The 20,325-nt window shown below is 48.0% G+C and overlaps 3 protein-coding genes across 6 annotated transcripts; 1 reads left to right on the top strand and 2 right to left on the bottom strand.

The window, feature by feature from the left end:
* Positions 1-748: 748 nt before the first annotated feature.
* Positions 749-4,496, bottom strand: SNRNP35 (small nuclear ribonucleoprotein U11/U12 subunit 35). Of its 3 annotated transcripts, none has more exons than XM_079322379.1 (2): positions 4,397-4,496; positions 749-1,742 (listed from the first exon to the last, which is right to left on the bottom strand). In XM_079322379.1, exon 2 carries the CDS (start codon positions 1,737-1,739, stop codon positions 942-944), a length of 798 nt encoding a protein of 265 aa, XP_079178505.1. In that variant the 5' UTR covers positions 1,740-1,742; positions 4,397-4,496; the 3' UTR covers positions 749-941. The 3 variants fall into 3 exon arrangements, with proteins under 3 accessions (XP_079178505.1, XP_079178504.1, XP_079178506.1); XM_079322378.1 differs by lacking the exon at positions 4,397-4,496 and adding an exon at positions 2,245-2,378; XM_079322380.1 differs by lacking the exon at positions 4,397-4,496 and adding an exon at positions 2,200-2,219.
* On the top strand, positions 2,397-7,078 carry RILPL2 (Rab interacting lysosomal protein like 2; the record flags this gene model as incomplete). 2 transcript variants are annotated; one of them, XM_079322385.1, is made up of 4 exons in its annotated part: positions 2,397-2,753; positions 3,885-4,039; positions 6,186-6,296; positions 6,779-7,078. In XM_079322385.1, the coding sequence occupies 4 exons, from the start codon at positions 2,397-2,399 to the stop codon at positions 6,801-6,803; spliced, it is 648 nt and encodes a 215-aa protein (XP_079178511.1). In that variant the 3' UTR covers positions 6,804-7,078. The 2 variants fall into 2 exon arrangements, with proteins under 2 accessions (XP_079178511.1, XP_079178512.1); XM_079322386.1 differs by lacking the exon at positions 6,779-7,078 and adding an exon at positions 5,719-5,806.
* Positions 7,079-8,249: 1,171 nt separating this feature from the next.
* Positions 8,250-16,896, bottom strand: KMT5A (lysine methyltransferase 5A). The gene is made up of 8 exons (XM_079322377.1): positions 16,562-16,896; positions 16,168-16,262; positions 13,980-14,136; positions 12,949-13,165; positions 12,208-12,292; positions 11,795-11,854; positions 11,119-11,309; positions 8,250-10,458 (listed from the first exon to the last, which is right to left on the bottom strand). The coding sequence occupies exons 1-8, from the start codon at positions 16,749-16,751 to the stop codon at positions 10,248-10,250; spliced, it is 1,206 nt and encodes a 401-aa protein (XP_079178503.1). The 5' UTR covers positions 16,752-16,896; the 3' UTR covers positions 8,250-10,247.
* Between the last annotated feature and the right edge of the window lie 3,429 nt (positions 16,897-20,325).

Here is a 20,325-nt window from a genome sequence, read left to right as displayed (position 1 = left end):
GAGGAAATAATACCGTGGGGGATGCAGCCTGTGGATCCATCTGTGTACAACTCTTCATGGAAATACAGCCTCAAACCAGAAAAGATTTAGGACAGAGCCATTCCAAGACTGATGAATACAATTTAAAATACATTATTGTATTTAGGAATGGCTTTTGATGACAAAGAACATGACACAGCCTTTTCCAGAAAGCCCTGTAAACTCCTTAATGGAAGAGATCTGTCTGTATTTACACATCCTAGCCCTGAAAAAGATGTTTTGCCCTGTTTTCCCCAGTTCAGCTACAACCAGCAGCAAACCCAGTTTCCAGAAAGGATTTAAACCCTGTGTAGAAGGGTGAGGACAGAGTGGGTGCAGCTACAACCACGTTTACCCATGACACCCTCTTGTAGTGACTGTCCATGGAGTCATCAGAAATATGAGGCATTTTCTGATGTGCTTACTGCCCTGTGGTGCACATTCCTCTGTACAAAGGAGTTTCATCCTCCTGTGTCACAGACTGTGGATTGGTTCCATGTTTCTCATCTGGCAGAACTAGTTAAGGACACAGTACCCATAAAGGTCTTGCCTGTCCCAGTGTCTTCACAAAAAGCCATCAGCTTCTGGTTTGGGGCACAGAAGTTTCAGTTTGTTGCTGTTCCATTCGACACCTGGCCCACAGATAACTCCTCACCCAGGCAAGACAAGGTGTGTGCTCAGCTCAGTGGGATGCCTGAACACACGGTGCATTTCTTACAGCGCTCACCAGTTCAAAAACATTAATAGAAAAGTTTATTTTCTCTAAAGAACAATTCAACGGACATCTGAACTGCTTTAGGAACTGAGCAACAGAGAGCTGCTGGCAGCAGAGCCACAGGCACAAGGTGGCAACACCACAGCTTGTTCTGGGATTGCTGTCAGAGCCCCGAGCTGCTCACACCCCAAGGGCAAGGCACGGTCACCTAGCGGTGCTTATCATCATCTCTTTGCTTCTTGCTGTCTCTGTCCCTGCTCCGCTCTCTATCCCTGTCCTTCCTGTCTCTGTCCTTCCTCTCCCTCCCCCTGCCCCTCTCCTCTTTGGAGTCCCTCTCTCTCTCACTGTCACCCCAAGCCCACGACCTCTCCCTTTCTGGCCAGCGTTTGTCTCTGCTCCTCTCGTGGTCCCGATCCCTCGTTCTCCAGTCCCTTGTTCCCTCACGAGACCAGTTTCTTTTCTCTGATGATCCTTCCCCATAGAAATCATTTTTCATGTTTGGCAAACTGATGGGTTTTCGGAAAGGTCTGTCCCGTCCTCCGAACCGCAGCTGCCCAGACTCTTTTTTGCCTCCAAACCCACCCCCAAGCCTCCGAGGAATCCATCCTTTGAGAGTTCTTTCCAGTTCAAAGTCTACGAAGATCTCATGCTGGTCGATGACGAGCCTGTTGGCATCTCTGTGAGCCTTCAGCAACGCGCGCTCCTCTTTGTACTCGATAAACGCGTAACCCTTGGAAAACCCCGTGACCAGGTCTCGAACCAGACGGATCTTCCGGATGTCTCCATAGCGGGAAAAAACCTCCTTTAACTTCTCTTCTGTGGTCTGAAGATTGAGCCTGGCCACGAAGAGGGTGAGGTGCGGATCTCCCGTGACGCCCTTGTTGGGAACGTACCGTGCCAGCATGGCCCGCCATATGGCCCGGTCGTGGGGCTCCTCGTCCGTGCCGTCGATGCTGCCAGCCTTGAGCGGGTCGTACTCCTTCGCTATGGGGGCCCAGTCAGCCATTGTCTGTGGGGAGAACACACGCGGCACAGCCTCAGGCTGTGTCAGGAACAGCCTGGGCAAGAAGCGCTTCCAGCACCGCTGCACTGCGCGTTCACCCCAAAATCTCACAGAGTGTGACACGCGAGGATCAACCAGCCGTGTCGCTGTTGTTTGAGTCCACACGCCGCGACAGAGCCGTGTCGGGGAGCCGGATCCTGCCCCGGCCTGCCCCGGCCTTTCCCCGCGGGCCGGGCCCGAGGAGGCCCCGCAGCCCCTCAGCGCCGCTCCCGCCGCCGCCCGTGCCCCCACCCGCGGCTCTCCCGCCGGGCAGCGGCCGATCCGCTGGGCCAGAGGAGCCGCAGGGTCGATTCCAGCCCCTTTCCCCGCTCCCGGCCGCTCGGATCCCGCCAGTCCCCCCGCCCCGCTCCCGGAGCCGCCGAGGCCGATGTGGCGCTGCGGAAAGGCCGCCGCGTTCACCCGCCTCGGTGCCGGTTCCCGGGGCTGCCGGAGAGCTCCCGTCCCTTACCGGCAGCGGAGAGCGGGCGGCGCCTCCTCAGGGGAAGGGGCAGGGCGGGAAGCGGCGCGGGGCCGCGGCCGCCGCCATGGGAGCGCCGGGGGCGGGAGGGGCAGCGCCGCCCGGCGCGGCTGCGAGGGAGGGAGCGCCGGGGTGCGGCGGGCATGGAGCGGGGCCGGGACGGGGAGGAGGAGCTGGAGGAGGAGGAGGAGGATAAGGATGATGAGGAGGAGGATGGCGGCCCGGAGAGCGCCCTGGAGAAGAGCCCGTTCCAGCTGACGGCCGCGGATGTCTACGACATCTCCTCCGTGGTGGGCCGGGACCTGCTGCAGCTCCGCTCCGGGCCGCAGCTGCCCGCCGCCCGCGCCCGGCTGCAGTTCAGGATCGTCAGGGTGCTGGAGATGCTGGAGGCGCTGGTGAGCGAGAGCAGCGTGGCCGAGGAGCAGCTGCGGCGGGAGCGGGACAGCCTCCGGCGGGAGCTGGAGCAGCTGCGGGCGGCGGCCCGCGGGAGCGCCCCGCAGGTGGGTGCGGGACTCGGCCGGGGCACCCGGGACACTGTCGGGACACACGGGACACTGTCAGGACACACGGGACTCGGCCGGGGCACACGGGACACGGCCAGGACACACGGGACACGGCCGGGGCACACGGGACACGGCCGGGACACCCGGGACACTGTCAGGGCACACGGGACAGTGTCAGGGCACACGGGACACGGCCGGGGCACCCGGGACACTGTCAGGGCACACGGGACACTGTCAGGGCACACGGGACACGGCCGGGGCACCCGGGACACTGTCAGGGCACACGGGACACTGTCAGGGCACACGGGACACTGTCAGGACACCCGGGACACTGTCAGGGCACCCGGGACACTGTCAGGGCACCCGGGACTCGCGCCCCTTCCCCAGCACGGGCGCACCACGCGCGGGTCGCGGAGCGCACCCAGAACCGCAGCAGTTGGACCAGCTGATACTTGTGGGTCTCTTTTGTGTCAGCAGGATGAGTCTCACAAAGTCACCTCCCGTCTTTGGCCATGAAAGCCTTGTGCTTTCCTTCGGGGTGGTTACGGGTCGCGGGGCTGTGGATTCCTCGCTCCAGTTTCCCTGCAGTGACTGACCCAGCACAGAGTTCAGAGTACAAACTACAAACCCACCGTGTTCAGCTCCTGCACAGCACCGGCCCCATAGAGACAACTGTATGCAAACACTGAGGTTTTGTTACCACCGTGTGAGGGAAATTGATGTCTTGATTACTACAAAGGTTTAAATTAAAAATGTCAGTTCAGTTCTCACCTTTCTTTGACACGGAATTTTGGTGTGGCATTAGATGGCTCAGCCTCTCTCATCATCTGAGAACAATCTGATAAAAGCATCTTCTTGACAACTAATTGCAAACTCTTTGGGACAGAGACTGCTTTTAACTGTGGTCACAGCCTGTCACAGTTGTGACCTATACTTAGCTGGGGAACAGTCACTATGGGAATACAAAAATATGAAAAGCTATAATAAACTGCTTGGGAAAAAAAAATCAGGATTGTGATGAATTCATACTAGTTCTAAAAATGCCATGTTTATAAAATCCAGATATTTTACTCTCTGAATGCTGAGTTTTTTGAGAGGTTATAAGATCCACCACTGTTTATTTTACAGCCCAGCAGCCTTGGACCAGATCAAATGGTGATAGACCTCACAGACCCCAACCGGCCCCGGTTCACCTTACAGGAGCTCCGAGATGTATTGCAAGAGAGAAACCAGCTGAAAGCTCAGCTTCTGGTGGTGCAAGAGGAGCTACAGTGCTATAAGAGGTAAAGCTTGAAGTCAGCAGAGAGCTAATACTACTACTAACAAGTACTTCATGTCTGGAAAACTTCTCAGGTGAGAGTCTGGCAGGTTTGGGCACCTAGGTCAGGATAGGCACTGTCCAGGTTTGTAAGTGACCCCTGTGCTCCCCAGAGCATACAAGTGAGCAAAGAAAAATGGGAGAACAATGAAGTCTCTATGCAATATGATTTAAAACCCAAACTCCCTTTATCTCTGCACAGTTCCCATAATTGTCCCACTTTAGCCTATGCACAGTTACTCCCACTCCACATCCAGGCTGGGTTCTCGTGCACAGGAATTCTTCTGTTCACTCACACTGTGTCTAAGGCCACATTACATACCAAAGAGCACGGGGGGTTTCCAGCTCAAAGTTTCCTTCCTCCTGCAGCACAATGCTGGTTGATCTCTGGTCCTTCACTCCCACGGGGGTGTGGCACTGATCTAGAAACAAAATGTTGAGCTCTTTCATCATTCATGATAAGCTGTGAGGTTTTTTAAAACTGCAGAGGGTTGTGTAAAATGTGCAGAGCAAGTGATTTCAGAGAAGGGCTTGGTCTTCCTTGAAGAGAGAATCAGTGTGAATCAAAGGGTGGCATGGGGGAGGGATCTTGATCTTGGTGCTTCAAATTCATTTTCCCCAAAGGCTCTCCTTCCCTTCTGAGCACATTACATTAGATTTCAGCTGGGATATCTCAGCAGCACTCGCTGAATACAGTGAGCCCAGCCTTTGTCTTGTCTGTAACAGCCAGGTTGAGCCAAAAAGTTACACTTAAACCCATGAATTTACAAACTCCCTGACAGCACTTCCCCAGCTCAGCTGGATGCTTTGCTGTGCAGCAGTGGAATGGCTTCTTGCTTTGATTTCCCAGCTGTTACACAATTTAGTACAGGCCAAGTTAAAAATGTAACAGTGGGAGTGTGTTCAGGTTTTTAGTGATTTGAGTCACAGTGCTGTGCACCAAGAGCAGGGCAGGGCTGCTTTTCAAAGGTTGAGTAATTTGTGAGGTTATCTTCTCATAGTGTTATATCTTAAGCCAAAATCCATTTTCCCTCTAAACAGTCACATAAAATCCTAATTGTAATTGTAGTAAAGAGTAACTGTGCAGGAGAAGAGGGTGAATATATGTTCTAAAATGCCTTGTGCAGATTGGAAATAAGTTCTGTCTAACACAAGATAACAAATATCTCAGAGACTGGCTCAAAGTGACTGGTGGTGTTTGGGGGGTGCATTTTTCATCATGATTTCTGGGTAGAAATTACCCTGCAGATGTTAGAGCTCTGCAGTGTCACCCAAGAGCTCATTGTCTCATTTACCCAAGAGGACAGTCTGCCTCAGAATTACCCCGTGCCTGGTGTCACACCAGTTTTTAATGCTCTGTGTTTTTATTTCCAAATTCAGTTGAGTGTTGCTTGGCTACTCTTTGCCTGCAGCTACTGCAGTCACAGGCTTTGATCCACTGAGCTCTCCAAATGACTGAGGTCAGCTCAGGACATGTTGTGAAAACACTGAGTGTGCAGGCTGGGAAAATCTAACCCTGTTCCAGGCAGGGAAAACACCCTTTGGTCAAACTGAAACTGCTGCCTGCAGCAGGTGGTTACAGCTTCTGGGGTGTAGAAACACTCAAGTGGAGCTGAGGCAAAACCTTTCTTCTCTCCTCTGTAGGGTGGAAAGAGGAACAGGCCTTGCAGGGGAGCTGGGAATCTCCCATCTATTCCCAGGCCTGGTGTGAGCCTGGGTGGCTGCACTGGAGGTACCACACACCCACCCCTGCAGAAATTCACCATTTGTGTCTGCACCCTCCTCTTCCTCTTGGACTTGCACAAATCCAAGTGTGATTACACTTCCCTTTCACCCCCATTATGATGTGCCATTTTTGCTGTGTGGAGAAGTCAGCTCATTACTTCTTTAGTGTTCTCATTAAAGCATAACCCTGGCACCATTACATTGCTGTATTTAGGGATCATAATTCATTATTTTCAGTTCACTACAAGGAAGAGGCTGGGCTGCCACCCCTGTCCTGTGAACACTCACTCACCCATGTCCTAGCTGCCCAGTGAGAGGTCTAACCCATGCAGTGTCACACTCTGCACAAACCCACAAAAAATAAACAAAAACATTTCCTTTCCCAGTGGGATCATCTCACAGAAAAGGGACCAAACTGAAGAACTGGAAAAAGTAGCCAGTGGCAGCAGTGCTGGCAGCAGCAAGAACAGTGAAGAGAAGACAATCATCAAACGGCTGTAAGTCTGTCTGCAGATTTTGGGGCAGAATTTGTGAGAACATGGCCCACTCCTCACCCACTGAATCCAGGGATGGAGGCTGAACTTTAGCCCAGTTGGCTGGATATTGTTTTCTGCTCTCCATGTCAAATTAAAAACCTGATAAAGCAATCCCTTCCTGGGGAAAAAGCATTGCACAGGAAAGCAACCTCCACCCAGGCAAGCAAGGAGCCACTTTTTTTTTTTTTTTTTAGTAAAAACAAGCATTCCTGAGCAGAAGGATTCAATACTTGCCTCCCCTGCCAGCCTCTCAGGGCTGTGCTGTGGGGGCAGCCCAGCTGGCCCCAGGCTTTGTTTACATTGTACACAGAACCCACAAGCTCAGGGTCTGTCCCTAAAGTCCCCCAAAATAGCACATTGACAGGGCCAGCCCCCTGCCTGCTCCTTGTTTTCCAGTTGTACATTATTGTTTCCTTTCTGCTATTGATTTCTTTTTTTTTTAGGTTTTCTTTTAAACATGGAAAATGAGCATCCTCAAGGACTTTGCTGCTGGTGAGAATGGCACATCAGGGCCTCAGAGGCATTGGGAAAGACAATGACTGGAAGCAGCAGCATCACTCCTACTGTAGAGAATGAGCAATCTCATTAAAATCACATTGTATAATATTTTCTCAGAATAGATTTTACTCTGTTTTTTCAGAAACTGTTTGAAACAGACACTTTTTATATTTCTTACTGTCAGACATTACCCACATATAGAAAATAAAATGTTTATACAAAGTTGAGGTTTATTCTTATTAAAAGAGCCTGTGATGATCTGTATTGCAGCATACTTACCCTGTGTTCAGCTACCAAAACATTCAGCCCAAATGATTTTGCAACATGAGGGGAAGTTAAGAGAGACATTCCATTCATATGTGGTTGTTTGGGGGTGAGATGAACAGTGGAGAAAAGCACAGCAAAGGAAGAAAAGCTGCTGCACTTGGGCTCTGCCCACATGAACAACTGAGGTGCAGGCAGTGCTCAGACTGGAGCAGATGCACCAAACATTTTATTTCTGACAGCTGAAGGTCTCTGTGGTAGGCAGTTGTGTTTTGCATAAGCTCTGTTCTTTCAATCACCTGCCACAAGCTGTGTGTTGGCCCCAGTAATGAGATTTATCACCAGTGGATGCATATAGGGCAAACAGAGGAGTTGGAAAAGAAGCTTGAAAGACACCAATTAGCTTCTCCATTTAGGAAGGTAGAATATCCAGAGCAGAAAAGTCTCAACAGACATAAAAGAAGCAGTGACAGGTATCAAACTGTGATCTTACTCTCTTTAGAAATAAAAGCAGCCTCTGAAGTCTTTTCACTCCTTCTCCTACACTGACAGCATGAAAAATATAGGACACTTCACACATGTGCTCAGCTGCACCATGTGAAAGTGGCTCAGCAGAAGGCAGAGCTGCAGCCTCCCTTCAGAGGTCAGCAACAACTGTCTGAGCAAGGCCACAGCACAGATGGCTGACCTGAGCCAGCTGGTTCAGCCAGGGCACAGAACCACTGAAGTCCCTTCACCATCTTCAAAATATCAACAAGCCCTGGCCGTGCCCTCATTGTGTATTTTCTAGAGCATGGCAGCAGGGAAGGCAGTTACTGCATTGCCATTGAGCAGAGGCTTTGTGCACAGAAAAATTAAACAAAGAAACAATCAGCAACAGCCAGGAGACACCTCTGAGCTGAAGAGAGATGCTTACACGTGATCTGAATTCCATCCTCTTCCATGGTTTATCCAGGGATGTATTTTCCAATCTCCTTAAAAAAAAAAGCATTTAGCTCCCAATCCAAGGGTATTTTTCCCTGAGATACCTTGTTAGAAGATGAAGCCTTCCTGTGAGGCACAGAGATAAATATCCAAACAACATGTCCTGTGAGAAGTACATTGAGATAGAGCTATAGATCTCTGTGATCCTAGAAAAGTAAAGGATACATAAGCAGTGCAACATGAGCTTTATTTCCATCCTCCAACGCAGTGCTACTCAATTACCAGTTAAGCTTTCAGAGAAGACATTTTCCTTTTCTGTAAAACAGGGAGATCTTTCCCCATTCTTGTTTACAAAAGTGATGCTGAAGTACAGAGGTTTTAAGCTATTCAACCTGATAGAGAACAAGTAAATGTTTAAATAAAATTTTTAAAAAAAAAAAATTATTCCGATTTTGACTTAAGGGAAGTGCTCTAGTATAAGAGGACACTGTACACATTGCTGAGATCTCTGTTACTGAGACCAGAGAAGAATCAGTGCCAACTCAGACAAGTTGGCTAACAAGGCTTACCTGAAACTCAGTGCATGTAATATAACAGGTCTCCAGTTAATTCTTCAGAAATGGGAAAATACCCAGGCTTGCTCTGACGAGTTTGCCTTGTGTGAAGCAGTAAATAATATAAAGCATTTAATAGCTAATGATTTTCACAGCTTTCTTCCAAAATGCTCATGAACTGCAATGGAGACAGGTAGTATAGCAGCCATTTCATCAATAATAAATATATTCTTTATTTTACAGAGACATTGTCTTCAAGTTTTTAATTTAAAAAATACATCACTAAGCCACCTCTCTTGCTGCTGGAGCACACAACCAGGATGTTGTTGCTATCTAACCTATCACATAGGCAAGCATAAGATTGTCCAGAGGGCATTCAGCTGGAACAGCAGCAGCCTTCAAGACATGAGGAATAGAAGACATTAACAGAGCCACAGATCCCTTGCTGACATCTCCCAGCAGCAAGCGTGGCTGATGGCTCACAGCCATTTTCATCTACACACATGCCAAGCCTGCCTTGGCAAAAATTCCAACTGGTAAGAATTCATCTTTAACATAAAGGACCTGCATTGTATTGCCTGCCTATATCCCAGATTTGGCTCTCCAACAGTGACATTCCAAACACCCACGAGATGCCAACTCCCCTGTGAGACAGTGGGACCAGACCTACAGGAACAGGCAATAAGGAATCTACTTTCTTCACTGCATGAACTCCATCACTACAGTTTGAAGCTGCATATGAAGATGACTCCTATTTTTGGAACCACTATGCTCTACTTCAAGCATTCACAGTAAATAAATAGCTTCTGATGTGGCTAATTAGTATAGGAAGGTAATATAAAAAATTTTTGGAGAGAGCTTTTACTTCTTTAAAATCCTCTGGGAGACACCTCCAAGAATCAGCCATCAACTATAAAAAAGGTACCTTCTCAAAGTTTAGAAAATAAGTAAAAGTCAAACATCAGTTCTCACTGTGAAGTTCTACCTTCACATCTGTAATCAGTATTAACCCAGTCTATCAAAATTGATCCTCATTTGGCTGGGAGTCATTTCTCCAAAGGAAGCAGCCAATCTGACCATCCTTTTCCCTCAGTGCCAGTGCATTTGCAGTTTATTACCAACAGAATGTATGACACAGGAGAAACTGGATTCCTACCACAAATTATTTGAGAATGACAGTAGCATCCATCTCAGAGAAGCCTGTCAGAACTGGGCTGTGAAAAGCAGTCTGACAGGCAGTCAAGCCACTGGATGACCAAGTCAGAGTACAGCAGTACTTCTGTCATAAAGCCAAGTTCAGCACCCCAAACTGGAGTGTGAGATTTCCTTGCAAAAGCAGAAGCACAACCCCAGTGATTAAGTTTCTGTGCAAGTCTTTCACTGCTCAAGTGCACTGGTCACTATGCAGAAGCATTCAAATTTTACAGAGGGTTTTCCTTTTATGATATAAAAGTTTTGGCAATCTAAGATCAATTATTCAAGCCTGCCTGGAAAACTGTAATAGGTGTTTAAATACTGCAAAGCAAAAAGGCAGTTTTGAGGAGCTTGGAAGACCATAAGCAGTCCACTAAGAAAGCTGAGGGAAGTGAGGGCACGAAACAAAAAAAAATTTCACTGACTCCTTGTAGAACACTCAGTCCAAAAATAAAAACCCCAAAACAAGGAAGATGAATTAGTGTTTCAACCACGGGTGAGCTTCAATGGAAGCTTTGCTTCTGTCTCCATAGTCGTACAAGAGTTCTTCACCTGCCTTAATGTCCCTGGAAGCTATGAGGATGAGATGAGGCACACCATCAATGTCGTGCAGCTTGGTCTGGCAATTGCCACACTTGCTGTGATTAATGAGCCTCCCCAGGCGATTTGTTTCTTTTGTAGCATCGACACTGAAAGAGCAAGAACAGAAAGGGGGATTGCACCTGGGACAGGGGCACCTTTGTGGGCAAACCCAAAGTGCCAGTCAGACAAAGAAGGAGGAATGCACACCAGTCTTGAGAAATTAACATGTTACATTACAGAATGACCATGATTAAACAGCCATAATACAGCAAGGCAGGGAAACTGAAACAGCTCTGGGAGATTTTTAAGTTAGCACAAAACCCAGAAACTGAAATCTTTGCACTGTTTGAGCTGCCTGTTTCCGGGAATAGCAGAATCCAGATGTGAAACAAATTATAAAGCTTGGACTGAAGTAGGTGTCAGAGACTGGAGGACACCCAGTGAAAGTCTGTCCATCCTGCTTTCCAAACCAACTCCTCACAAGACAAAAGACAAAGGAGTTCATTTTACAAGAGGATTAATTTAGGCAGAAGACCACTGCAGAACTACAAGCCTCATCCAACTCTCCACACAGCTTGTGCTGTACTTCAAAGAACAGGGCTTTGATTCACCTCATAGCCCAGACACCCAGGAGGCTCTCAGACCATGGATCAGTGCTCCAAAAGATTCCATATTTCACAGTTCCCATTACAAACAAAAACTTTGCATGAAAACAAGAAAAGAATCAGCAGAATTCAAAGCCTCCATCCCTGGAAACTTGTGCTTACCAGTAGGTTTTGCTGAGGTACTGGAAATAGTACATGTAGCAGCCTGTGGATGGGTCTTGAGCATACACAGCCTCTCGTTTCTTGGCATCAGTGATCTCAATGAGATCCCCATGATATTCAACCACAAATTCTCCTCGATTAAAATGTTTAGTAGCAATTACTCCTCTCCCTTTGCCATCGATGTAATCAATCTGTTGAGTTGAAAAGAAAACACTTTCTCACGTCCCAGCTGATTTACATCATTGCAGATATGCTGATTACTAGGAAATGATGTGTCATTAAAAAAATGCTGCAAAAGGGAATTTGTATGTACTGCAGACAAAGCTGTAGAAGCACAATGCATGGCACTGTGGAAGAAATGCAGGATGAGTTTGGGACACACTCTGAGTTATTGGGTAGCTGGACACAAAGTCCACCAATCAAAGGACTTAGCAGTGCATTTGTGAAAAGACCTTAAAGCCCTCTCAGTATTTAAAAGTGAGGCTGCACATACATATCCTTCAGAGACCAACACTGCTCACTCAGAAGGAAGGACTGGGTGTTCCAGTTTCCCTGCATTTTCATCAAAGAATTGGAGGGTCCTGAGACTGAGTTCTGCTGCTCTGATTAAACAGATTAACACCAAGATACTGTATAATAAACACTACATGACTACTTAGGTTGGCACTGTAGTTACCTTCATTCCTTCTTCCTTCCCACTTGTAATCAGCTCATCTATTTTCCTCCTTTCCTCAGTCTGCAGAATAAACAAGAACAAACAAAACCACACTATTGTTGATATTTTTTGTAGCTTATTTTAGAGCTGTAAGGAAATTACCCACCAATGACACTCATTGTTCCAAACCATCTCGTATTTCCAGCAAACTGAATGGCAGAAAGACAGATTTCTGCCTCCCAAAATGCATAAGCAGCTAGATTCTGTTCTAAACTGGACCAGCATTTCCAAATTTTAAGCATGTTCTTAACAATATTCAAGTGCACAACCCTATTTTCCTTTGGAATGGAAACCATTTACAGCTGGTTACACGCTTCCCCAAATTTTCAGCTAAGCAGACATGTTATCAGTAATGCCATTTTAACAAGCACTACCTCCAATTCAGATTTGCTCTTCCTGGAACTTCTTCTAACTGGGTAATAATCTGTCACTTTTCGGTTTGGTGTTCTTCCTTGTGTTCTAAAGAGTTAGAAAAAGAGAACAATCACACACATTGCAGACTATTTGTTAAGTTACACCTCTAGAGCAAAGGTACATGCAAGAAAATTTTATTTGAGCTTGGCAAGTTGAAAGGTGATCAGTGTTTTTTGTCAGTTCTCTTAGCTTTAAGCCACAGCTACATCCCCTTTTCTTCCCCACGATATTTCCATTACTCCAGGACTAATTCTTGAATAATAAAAGTGAGATGTCGTTGGAAATCAACTGAAGGTCACATTACAAGTCTGGGGCCCCCTGTGTGCCTTGCCAGAAGGCACTCAAAAATTTAGGTCATGAAAACTGCTTGGCAAGGAATTCATTAATGTTAGGTCACATTACTCTGATAGCATGAGAAAGAGTATCAGCTCAGCCAGGAAGCCTCCAACTGTTCTGTTTTTAACAAGACACATTCCCATTTGCCCACAGGAAAGTAGGTCTTAATGGCTCATTAATTTCTTTTTTACCATAGGTGACCAGTAAATATTTCACTTGTGATGGAACAATAGAACACACTAACCTTGCTTTCAAGACAAACAAGAACCCTGCAATGTAGGTACTTGGATGCTATTTCAGGGTTTTTAAAGCCTGATATAATTGAGAAAAAGAGCTGTCCTTTTACAATTGCACAAATCACTTACTTTTTCCTTTGTCCTCGTTTTGCTTTAACCATCTTCTTCTGAGCTGGCTTTGCATTGGCCTCCTCAGCACAGTCTGCAGGCAGGGGAGTCTTTTGGGTTTCCACAGTTTCTTGGTTTTGATCAGAGGAGGGCACAGAAGGATTGCACACACCTTCCTTATCCTTCTGGTCTTCTGGTTTCACAGCACCTTCAACTATTTTGCCACTATTCTTTTTTCCTGGTGACAAGGAAATCGAGTAAGGCTCTGAACTTAGGGCTGACTATACCCGAGTGCTTTAAAGGAATTGCAATGGTTTATAGTTCTGCCAAATGAGAGAAAAAGGACAGCAATGACCCTGCACTGCTGGGCTCAGCAGTACCAAGTGGCCAATGCCACCCAGGCTGAATCCATGAGAGACAAAGGGCTGGCACTAACAAGAAATCTACACTCCCCACAACCAACATTTACTTCTTTTTTTGCATCCTACCCCAGAACAACCACATCCTCCTCAGACAACCGACTCAGAGATAGGTGAGTGTGGTTTAAAGCTGAATAACGTTTTTATGTAGAGTAAATAATCAGGTTTAACAGTCCCATCTGCTGAGACAGATGTTTCAGTCTCACTGGAGGAAAGCAGCACAGCTGCAAGGCCTCAGCAGTGGGACAAGCTAGAGCCATCTTCACTTCCTTGTCAAAACTGAGGAGCCAAATTAGGAACTAAAGGCCCCAAGTTTCCAAAAAGCCTAACAATCCCTGCATCAAATGGGACTTAAAATACCTGCTTGCTAAAAGTGTTTGCATCAAAGTGCTTTGACAAATTACCAAGGCTGTTAAATGCACCTTTAAACACAAGTCAAATGGGTCTTATTCCCCTTCATAAACTTACAGAACATTCCTATTTCTAGTCACTGCACTGAAGCACTATGAAACCTGGCACTCAGCATGCACAATTTGGACTCCTCCTCTCTACTTTTCTTCCTTGATGAAAATGTTAGAATTGGGGGAGTGGGAGCACATTCACCAAGACAAGCAATCCAAAGCTCAGTCTTACCAGCTCCTTTCCTGTAGGTTTCCTTTAGTGTTTTGCCCTGACATTTCACCTCGTGATACATGACAGAGTTTTCTTCTTGAAGTGGGGATCGAGCACCAGGAGCTTTGTTGGGATTCAGGTAGCTGTAGATTTTGGATTGACCAATAAACACATTCTCCTAAAACAGACCAACACAAAAATTCGGTTCAGCACAGAGGTTCTGGGAACCCCAAGCTGGCATCCACAACAATCTGCAGCAACCAGGGCTGACAGGATTGTGCTGATGGAAATTACAGTTAGAAGCATCACCCTCACTGAGGTTGTGATTTCTATGTGAAAACAGAACAGTGCTGAGCACTCTGAGAGCTTAACTAATGCAAGCTCTCAGTTCCAGAGAGTTTACACATAAAATGTGGCAGGATGGGGTAATCATAGCTAACTCCAGCCTCCACCCTTGTGCTTCACAGTATGAACTTTGGTGCTAAAAAAAACCCTCCAAGCCCGAGTTTCTGGGGAGGAAGGCGGCCTCAAAGAGCACAAGCCAAAAAAAATATGAATAACACAGCAAAAATTGTCCAGGCCCAGTAGAGAGCTCTCACAGCCAGTGAGGTATGAGCTACCCAGCTACTCTCAGGAGGTGTCAAATGTTACTGCAGCAAATTATATGCTCAACTGAGCAGCACAGGAATCACTTTTACAGCCTACCTTGAGTGACACCTCTCACCAAAGCATGGCAGATAAAAAGTGCTATTTTTTTATCCATTATATGATACAAAAAGGAAGTGTAAAAGCTATTTGTGGCAAAAAAGCCCAGTAAAAGGTCAATGCAAAGCCAAATCAGGAAAATGGCAAAGTTTTTGGCATAGCCAGACACCACAGAGTCTGGGGTTTGTTCGCTGGCTCAGGCTCCAAAATGCCAACAGTGACAGTGTCAAATTTAGCAAAGATCAGTGGAGTCCTGTCACCTTTACTTTTATGATCTCCAGCCACCTGGGTAAGTTTGCCTGTGCTCCAACCAAGAAATCTCAGTGTCTGGACAAGCAGATGCAACTCGGGCAGAATGAGTTTTTCTTGGCTATAATTTGACTCAACGAAAACCAATTTTCAGACATTGCAAGCCAGTTAAAACAGAAAAAAAATGCATCCATTTTTTTAGAAGAGTAAGGAATAAAGGGTCCCAGTAGTTAAAAAAAGATAGCTCAAATATAGCTGACTAAACAAATACCTCAGTATTTCAGTCACAGACAGTGAAAAAGTAAACAAAGTACACAATAGAACAGATAGAAGGATTTTAATAATTAACGTAGTCATGAATAACAAACTTCCTATGTACATAATTCACACAGACTCAGACCAGTTAAAGACTGAAATCTTAGCCCACAAATAAACTTTACTAAAGATTGAGATTACAATGGAACAGCCTGAGAAAAAGCAAATCTGACAAACACTGCCTGACCTCCAATATTTCTGAAAAGCCTATGAAAGGCAAAACTTGCTCATTAAAACCCTGGAGCTTCAAAGCATGAAATCTATGAAAACACTCCATATTAACAACTGCAAGCAATGAACCCTTCAAAGTCCTAAAGATTTACTACGAAGTTTAAATATGTGCATTTTGGGAGAAAGCCCAAAGCGATGAACTGCAGTCCACCTGCCAGCTGAGCTTTCATGCTTTGAATGCAGCCAGCACAGGAAACGAAGGGCTGTTTTTCCAGCACAGCTTCCTCCCTTCATTCCCAGCTCCCTGCCTGCTGCGCTCTTGGCGCAACCGAGACGCCGCTGCCACGTCTTTGTCTGTGCCAGCCTTGAGACCCCGGAGAGGAGGGATTTTCCCAGCACATCAAAACGGGCTGAGGGGCTCCGGGGTTTGATGCAATAGCTGCAGTTATTTCCATTGGGAGTTAAATGCAAAGAGACAAGCAGTCTCCGGCCAGCTGCCAGGGACAGAACTACAGAACGGGGAAGATGGCACGGAGAGAATGGCGAACCAAGGACCTGTCAGCGGTAGGGCACAGGGAAACACAGAAAGAGTCCGACTGTACTTAAAGTAGCGATTTCTGAATGATTGGAGGGGCCCCGAAGGCCCGGACCCCGCGGATCCCGGGGCAGCCCCCACCCCGGCTCGCCCGCACCGGGGGAAGCGGAGGGCACGGCAGCCCCCCGGAGCCGCCCGCCGCGCTCCGCCCGCCCAGGCCCGGGCGCTGCTTACCCCGCCGTCCCGGGGGCGGCCAGGGCCCTTCCTCTCGGTGCTCTCGGGGCTTGCCTTCTCCACGCCGCTCGCCCTGGTCTTGGGCATGTTCTTCCCTAGGAGCAACGGGGGAAGATCGGCGCCTGAGCCATGTCCGGCGCTGCCGCCCACGGTCATCGCCCGGCCGCCGCGACCTGCGCCATGTTTAAAGGGCTGGATGCGGCAGGGCGAGCCGCGGCGGCCCAGCCCCTTCCCGGCGAGCTGCGCACACCGCGCGGGGGAGGAGTCCCGCCGGCCCCGGCTCCCCGCACCTCCCAGGAGGAGCTTCCGCGCCGCGGAGATGCCCCGCGCAGTGCGGGCCCAGCCCCGCCGCGCCCCGGCCCCGCTCCGCTCGTGCCCGCTCCGCCCCGCGCACCTCCGGCCATGGCGGCGGCGGCGGCCTCGCGCCCCGGAGCCCCCGCGCCAGGCGGCCCCGACTGTCCCCGCGGAGTCCCCGCCGCCGCCAACCGCTCTGCAGGGAGACGCCGCGTTACCCTTGGCAACCCCATTGGTTTAACTTCCTGCCAATCATCACCATCAGGCCTCTGATTGGCGCGAGCGGCCATAACCCGCCCTCTCCCTGTCACACCGCGGTGGCTGCGGCTCCCGGGAACAGGATTTAAATGTGAGTTCTGTGGGCGCTGATTGGCCCGTGCCGAGGGCAAGCAGCGCTCTGATTGGTGGCCTGGCAGGGAGTGCCCCTCCCGCGGCCGGCCCGCGCCACGTGCGTGGGAGCGCTCGGGACCGAGACCGAGACCGGGACCGGGACCGGGACCGGGACCCTCCGGGCTCCGCGGGAAGGGCCGGTGCTTCCCCCCGCCCTGTCGGTGCACCGGCACCTCCTTCCTGCGCCTCTCCGCACGGCACACGGCCCCCGCCACCTCGCAGCAGGAATTCGGGGGACCCCTAATCCTGGGATTGTAAAATTCTGCTCTGCGATATTATAAGGCTGCTTTACGAAATGTTTAGCTGAAATTTAAATCTATTAGTTCAATCTTCCAAGCTCGCCTAGATAGCGGTAATACTGAAGCATTGCACTAAGGCATCAAAGACTGTGTGTAAATCCCCATTCCTTAATGAGGGCGGCTAAAATATTACAAAGCCTGTTGACAGAGTCGTCATTATCACCAGGAGAGCTGGAACTGCCTTCAGCATCGATTCCCTGGTCAGTAGCTGCCAACAGGAATAGCACATGCACTTTGAAATCAGGAAAATACAATGGGAAAGAATAACATAGCAATGAGCCAGGAGTGCACAGGGATGTGGGGATCTGATTGGATGCCAAATGGATGCCATCATGGAAGTCAGGAAATCGCCATGAAGGACTTTGGTGCTTCCTGATAAGCAAAACACTTCTATTGAGCAACAGAGCAGGACTCCTGTTTCTTATCTGCCTTGCTCCTCCTGTAGCAAGGCCTACCTGAGTGCTCAGGAGTTGGGGTGGTGGCACTGGCGCTGCCCCAAGTGCTATCACCACGGCAGGATTCCCACCCAAGGCTTATCTGTAGCCACAGGCTGCTGCTTGTCTCTTGGGCATTCCCACAGTGACATAAACAGACTGTGCTGCTTCAGCTGAAAACCATCCTTTCCCTTAAGAACAGCAAAAACCCCTTCTCATCTTAAGCAAGAACTTGAGGCCTTTGCCTTTCCAAGTTGTCCCAGAGCAGTTGGGGGTTCACAGGACAGGAATTCAGTGTGACTGCAGAGCAATCTCAGGAAGCAGCACAGCATTCCAGCCCACCCCCTCCTCTTCTTATGCTAGCCCTGCATTCAGGCACTTTGGGAGAAGACAGAACAAACCCAGCTCTGCATGGGCACTCTAATTTGTTATGTCTGGGTCTTTTCTCACCAGGCACATGAATTTTACAGAGAGGCAACCAAAACACACTGGATATTTTCCTGTAAACTCAAAACTGCAGCTAGCTGACATCCTCTGGACGTCACGTCCATGAAAATCCACATCCATGGTATTCTTCCATCAAGGCAGGTACTCCAAGCTCTCTGCAAAAGCACCAGAGCAGACACTGCTCTGATTTTTCCACCCCAGTTCGCACTGTACATCCCACACAGCTGGGATGCAACTGGAAAAAAAATATCTTCACCAATTACTAAGATGATTTCCTTCTTGTAGTAATAGGGATCACTCCTCCTAATGTCTTGGGAAAGCTCTGGAAATGCCCTCAAATGTGTTTTTGCTCAACCGTTGTATATTTTGAATAATTATTTTTATATATGTATATTAAACAAAGCAACCCAGTTGGCATCGAAGCCGTGCGGGCCACCAGTAGAGGGCAAAGGAAGCCAAGGAATTCTCTTCCCAGAGCAACAAAGAAAACAACGTCATCTATAACTGGCCGCTGCTCCCGGCGCGGTGGGATCACACTGTCAATTGACAAAACATGTTGGCTTTACCCCTCAGCTGCCTGCGACCAAAAGCCGGAGATGAGGAGAAGTTAAAATGTTAAAATAGCCCAAAAGAGTGTGGCTGGAGCCGCCTGTCACTGTGACTCAGGACACGCACACGGAGAGAGCGCTGCCGACTCCCGTAACCCAGAGGGAGCAGCGCTAAAACCCAGTGACCTAAATATTGTCTCCCGTAGTGCCGCATGAGCAGCTCCCGGGAGCACCACGTTTTACTGCGGAAATGTGAAATTGTTTTGTGGGGGAAGGGAAGGAAGAACGAGCGAGGCGTTGATGTGCTCAGAAAAGGAAGAAAAATCGTCAAGCTAGATCTCTTCGTTCTAGATGAACACTTCATCCAGTTTAAAAAAAAAAAAAAAATCTTATTTTATCTTTGAATTCACAGTTTCATTTTTCTGTCCAATATACCAAGGAGATGCTTGTTAAATATTCCCACCTGAGAGCAAATTCTCACACAGCACCTGTCGTATTAGCAATTTGCAAAATAAATGACGGCATTTACACAAATTTCTCCTTCACAAGATGAAATCCCTACAATTTGCGCTTCAGCCACTAGAAATCGAGTAAAAACAATCCCTGAGGGTAACTGCTGAGTATTACATTAAGCAATATCATTTTATAAAGTCACTGAGTAAAATGTCAGTAGGTGCTAACTGCATTTCATAGATTATAAAGTAAAATTACATTCAGAATTGTATCTACCAACGATAAAAAAAAAAAAAATCTCTGACTAGAAAGTGCAGTGAGATCCGTGAATTTCATGCAAAATTCTATGGAAACAGAGTCCTGCAGAGAAATGTGCGTGTGCTAATTCCACATCAATGGAAAGCAGCATTTCCAGCAGATTACTCACCTATTCCAGTCGAGGATGATCAAGACATCGAAACCCTCACTTTGTTGTCACGATTGTACAGAGCTGCTGAGATTTAAAGTTCGATTAAGCACGTGTGATCTGTACTTCATCGTGCCTTCGTCTGAAGTGTGCAGAAAGCAATAATCAAGATAAAAAGCTGCCATTTAAGTTGTTCTTCTGGTCTCTGGCTACTCACTTCTGTCGTCTTTTTCTCCATCTGAAGCATCACTGATTAATCTGAATTACTTAAGTCAGTTTAATTAACGTTGCGTTGGCTTTAAATAGTTTAGCCTTAATCTGTCTAATCCTTTATTGGTTATATTAATCCGTGTTAAATTCGTCTAATGATAATCAAACTTGCACAAGATTGAACGGTAGTACTGAACATTTGAAGGAAATTCATGATTGCTCACACTTCATCTATGTCTGACTCAATTCTGTGTGAAAGTTCTTACAAAATTTCATATTCTTACACAACTGGGAAAGCATTTTATTAGGAGTCTTCTCAGTCTGGGGGCCTCCAGCGCTAAAAAGATGTGTCCAAATGTGAAACTAGCATGAGTAGTCTATGGATTTTCACTCACTTTTTGCAGCAGCAAGTTTCACATTAGCAGCTTGTAAAGCATTCGCAAGGGAGAACTCATCTGCCAGCACATCCCCACGGGAGGCATTCCCAGGGAGGGCGGCAGGGATGGCCCCCTCATTCTCCTGGGGGAGTTCCTGTGCAGGAACACTGCAGAGCTGTGCCGCTGTGAGGGGACGGTGTCCTCAGGGCGGGGTGGCACCGGCTGCCCGGAGCCGCCAACCGCGGAGGGACGGGACGGGAGCAGGGGGCCGCCTGAAGTGGGACGCATTCAACAGCGGCA

Source organism: Erithacus rubecula (assembly GCF_903797595.1).
Source record: "Erithacus rubecula genome assembly, chromosome: 19".
NCBI lineage: Eukaryota > Metazoa > Chordata > Aves > Passeriformes > Muscicapidae > Erithacus > Erithacus rubecula.
The sequence above is the reverse complement of the archived record's forward strand: the minus strand, read 5'-3'. Positions and strand labels throughout refer to the sequence as shown.